This window comes from Sinocyclocheilus anshuiensis, unplaced genomic scaffold (assembly GCF_001515605.1).
Source record: "Sinocyclocheilus anshuiensis isolate Anshui unplaced genomic scaffold, SAMN03320099.WGS_v1.1 scaffold2461, whole genome shotgun sequence".
In the NCBI taxonomy this organism is placed as follows: Eukaryota; Metazoa; Chordata; class Actinopteri; order Cypriniformes; family Cyprinidae; genus Sinocyclocheilus; species Sinocyclocheilus anshuiensis.
In genome coordinates this window covers 85,522-89,894 of record NW_015552846.1, presented here as the reverse complement: position 1 = coordinate 89,894, position 4,373 = coordinate 85,522, and the positions used below count along the sequence as shown (strand labels likewise).

The 4,373-nt window shown below is 38.7% G+C and overlaps 1 protein-coding gene across 2 annotated transcripts; it reads left to right on the top strand.

The window, feature by feature from the left end:
- LOC107668136 (gap junction delta-2 protein-like) lies at positions 1-2,871 on the top strand. 2 transcript variants are annotated; one of them, XM_016459926.1, is made up of 3 exons: positions 1-462; positions 649-690; positions 1,859-2,871. In XM_016459926.1, exons 1-3 carry the CDS (start codon positions 392-394, stop codon positions 2,700-2,702), a joined length of 957 nt encoding a protein of 318 aa, XP_016315412.1. In that variant the 5' UTR covers positions 1-391; the 3' UTR covers positions 2,703-2,871. The 2 variants fall into 2 exon arrangements, with proteins under 2 accessions (XP_016315412.1, XP_016315413.1); XM_016459927.1 differs by lacking the exon at positions 649-690 and having other exon boundaries at positions 3-462.
- Positions 2,872-4,373: the final 1,502 nt, after the last annotated feature.

Genomic DNA, 4,373 nt, shown 5'->3' with positions numbered 1-4,373 from the left:
TACGGATTAATCAGGGCATCTCTGGCATATTCGGAGAATAATTAAACGGAGAGATCCTGCTGTTCTGGTTCCTCTCCAACAACCTGTCTGCGCGTGACGCAGGGGGAGGAGGAGGGGGCAGTCTACTTAAAGCGGGATTAGCACGAGCCAAACATTATACTCCCCTCCGTTTAGGCTCAGAGCGACCTATCGTCCTGCTGGCGAGACAGAAAACAGGGGGACTTTAGACTAATCGGGACCTAGGACGAGCGCGCACTCCAGAGCGACAAGGTGGACAGCAGCGACTAATCAATGCATTCGCCCGATACTGCACTCGCCTTCAGAGCGGAACAGTAGCTCGCATTTGATTTCACACGGTCCACTGTGTTACATCGTCTCCGAATGAACAGCCATGGGGGAATGGACCATTCTCGAGCGTCTCCTGGAGGCGGCTGTCCAACAGCATTCAACTATGATCGGGAGGTGAGGGGAAAAAGTGCAACATGTTTATTGATTGCTTTGCACATTAAAAGAAAAATACTGAGGTCATTACACAGTGACCCTTCTAAATGAGGGCGATTGGCTATTGGAGCTTGATGTGCCTATTGTAAAGGACAGGAAGGTGTTCGAAGAATTACGATAATGCTTTTGATGTTATTGTTGTTACAGTTATTACTGCACATTTTGGACAACAAAGATTTTGTGCCATCGGTAAGACTGCTGTTCCATGTCAGATCTGATTTGCTTTCAAAGAAATGTTGTGCGTGCCCTGCTTGGCTGGAAGCGCGCGTTTGCCTGCGGAGAGAGTTTCAGCACTGGACAGCTCCCCTCGTCAATCTGCACAGTCAAAAGAACAGAAAACCGTGCAGTTAAAACCTGTTAGTTGGTTAACTGTAAATTACCATATCATATACAATAAAAAACAAACTTAGATTTAACAGACACTGCATGTAATTTTACCATGAAAAAAAATCTATAGTGATGTTTTTGAAAGTAAAAAGTATAAATTACCATAAATAAAAAAAAAACGGTGAATTTGTTATATTCTACACTTTAATAAATTAAAAGTCAATTTGTAATTTACGGTGGAAAACAGTAAACGGACGTTCACGTATGTATAAGTCCACACGTGACACATCACATTTCAATAAAATACTGATGTTTCTTTTTTTTTCTAATATCATAACAGCATAACTGTATGCTGAACGTATTTATATACTGTGGATTTATTGGCTATATTTGCAGAAGTTTCACATTTGATGAAATTGAATTCATCATGTGGTCTTGTGTTTAACAATTTGTGTCAGTATATGCAAAACAACAAATCTTATAGTACATTGTAGTTATTGGAATATTAATATTGCCAGATGATAGTATCAATAGATAGTATGAGTACATCACTGGAATATTAAGATTATATCAGTTCATGAAATATACAGTTATGATGTGCACAATATGTGCTATTTTTTTACAGCGAATTTCTAGCAAAACCACATTTTCAGGAATTGTCTCTTTAATTGTAATGTTTTTAATTAATTTATTAATTAATTCATTCGTTGTGTGTGTGTTGGGGGGGGTAAATTCCTTTTCTGGTTTTTACTTGATATACTATATATATATATATATATATATATATATATATGGTGCAAAAAGGTGCAGAATTTGAACCCTTTTAAAATTAAGTGTTGTCACTGTATTTTTACAGTGAATTTCTAGCAACCATAAATGGCCATTTTTAACAGCAAATTTGTTTATTTATTAGCCATTTTTTTATTGCAATGTTTAAGTGTTTTGTATTCCTTTTATTGCTTTGACAACTTTTTTGTGAATACCGGAACAGATACACTATGAACTAAAATATTTCTGTCTTTATGTTTAGGATCCTACTGACAGTGGTGGTGATCTTCCGGATTCTAATCGTTGCAATTGTAGGAGAGACCGTGTATGATGATGAGCAGTCAATGTTCGTATGTAACACTTTACAGCCGGGCTGTAACCAAGCTTGCTATGACAAAGCGTTCCCTATATCTCACATCAGATACTGGGTGTTCCAGATCATCATGGTTTGCACACCCAGTCTATGCTTCATCACATACTCTGTGCATCAGTCGGCCAAACAGAAGGAGCGGAGATATTCCATGGTCTACTTGTCCCTCGACAAAGATCCCGATTCAATGAAACGAGACAACAGCAAAAGGTTCAGGAGCACCATTGTGAACGGAGTACTTCAGAACACGGAAAACTCCACCAAAGAATCTGAGCCCGACTGTTTGGAAGTGAAAGAGATCCCCAGTTCAGCCAGGAGAACTGCCAAATCTAAAATGAGAAGACAAGAGGGCATCTCAAGGTTTTACATCATTCAGGTGGTTTTCAGGAACGCGCTGGAGATTGGCTTCTTGGTGGGGCAGTACTTCCTGTACGGATTCAACGTTCCCGCCGTGTACGAGTGCGATCGCTACCCTTGCATCAAAGACGTCGAATGCTACGTTTCGAGACCCACTGAGAAAACTGTGTTCCTCGTCTTCATGTTTGCGGTCAGTGGGATTTGCGTGGTGCTCAACCTTGCAGAACTCAATCATCTGGGCTGGAGGAAAATTAAAACGGCGGTGAGGGGGGTTCAGGCCAGGAGAAAGTCCATATACGAGATCAGAAACAAGGACTTACCGCGGATGAGCATGCCGAATTTCGGCCGCACCCAGTCGAGTGACTCGGCCTATGTCTAATGTTCCTTCATGTAGTTCATCAAAGCAGAGGTTCTCAATCCTGGTCCAGGAAGACCTCAGGTTGCACATTTTAGATGAAACACCCATTTTAAGTCTTGGAGCCTCTATTCTAAATGAATAGTTCACTCAAAAATGACAATTCTGCCATCATTTACTCAACCTGTGTCGAGTCATTCCAAATGTCATTCCAAATCTGTATGACTTTCTTCTGTTGACCACAAAAGAAGATATTTTGAAGAACGTTTTGGTCCATGCAATGAAAGTCAATGGGGTCCAAGACAACACTGGACCCCATTGACCATACTGAGATTTATTTATGTATTTATTTTTTTCAAATACCTTCATTTGTGGTCTACAGAACAACATCAGGGTGAGTAAATTGTGACAGAATTTTCATATTTGGGTCCCAGTGGCATCCAAATTGCATTTCTGGAGGACTCCAGGACCAGGATTGGATTATTCAAACCACTGCATTTGATTATGTACAAGAAAAGTTATGTTATGAAATGTCCATCTCACCTGTTTCATGGTGGGGTAGATGGATTTTATTTGTCTGTTATGGACAATCAGAACAAACGGACCAAACGTTTGTTTCTTATCAGTCACTGGAGGGCACTGATGCAACTTTTTTATTGCTCAGAACGGAAAGCTTGTAATGAGTTTTCAATATTGATTTCTTCGTTCACATGATCAGCTGAACCTGAAATATGTTTTGCACTAAATATGGATTTAAAGAAGCCAAAACAAACCCGAATTGTGCTGTGAAGGTCTTTTGTTTCATTATATTGTATTCTCATTCTGGTTTTAGACATGTGATAGTTTCAGTTTACTCACCGCAACTAGTTAGACCGCAGTTCACATATGTTTATCTGTACTCTATGAATCATATCTCTCTTTTGGCTTAGATAGATTGCCATCTTTAATGGTTTGGTTGCCTGTGCTTGCACCACTGACCTTAACGTAAGTTATTGTTCTGGTATATTTAAGCTGACTTGCAGACCAGTAGCCGGTGAACTGGCCAATGCTGCATAACGCTTAACTGTCTATCTTTTGTATTTATTTATTTATTAATGTACTGGATTTATTTATTTATTTTTGACACCAAAGCGCCCATTGCTTTCATTTGTGGGAAACAGATACATTGCTTTTATGTGTTCAAGTGCCATATGTGTACATAGATATATACATATTATAGTATATTGTAATCCTTATCATGAGATATGAATTCCATGAACTCTTTGTGTGGGCCATTTTAAAGTATGTACTATCCCTTTAATGTGTTTGGGAACGGAAGAGTGGCGAAAAATCATCCATATTTTACATTCACGAAAAGTATGATATTGCATTTAAAGTACATATAAAGCACAGTTGATCCGAAATCAGTAAATAAGGGGTTGAGATTCACTTCCCCTGGTGCTTCTATTTCTCAAAAAATGTTACCAACTATGTGAGATGAAAAAAAATCTAATAAAAAATTATGGAATTCATTATTAAAAAGCTGTGTGATTTGCATTGCTTCATTTATGATAGAACTTGAATTTTAGCCTAATGCATCAGCAAAAAGTGCCATTTTTCTCAGGGATTGAGGTCCCTGTCATCTTCCCCATGAATCAGCTTCCTGTCAGTTGAAATGCATGCATGTATTTTTTTTTTTTTTTTTTTCGTCTGGTT

What these genes read in the sequence shown, in the direction of transcription:
- LOC107668136 (XM_016459926.1), top strand. Translation starts at nt 392, where the DNA reads ATGGGGGAATGGACCATTCTCGAGCGTCTCCTGGAGGCGGCTGTCCAA. An exon ending in CATTCAACTATGATCGGGAG is followed by an intron (nt 463 to 648) that starts GTGAGGGGAAAA and finishes TTGTTGTTACAG; the next exon opens with TTATTACTGCACATTTTGGA. An exon ending in ACAAAGATTTTGTGCCATCG is followed by an intron (nt 691 to 1,858) that starts GTAAGACTGCTG and finishes CTTTATGTTTAG; the next exon opens with GATCCTACTGACAGTGGTGG.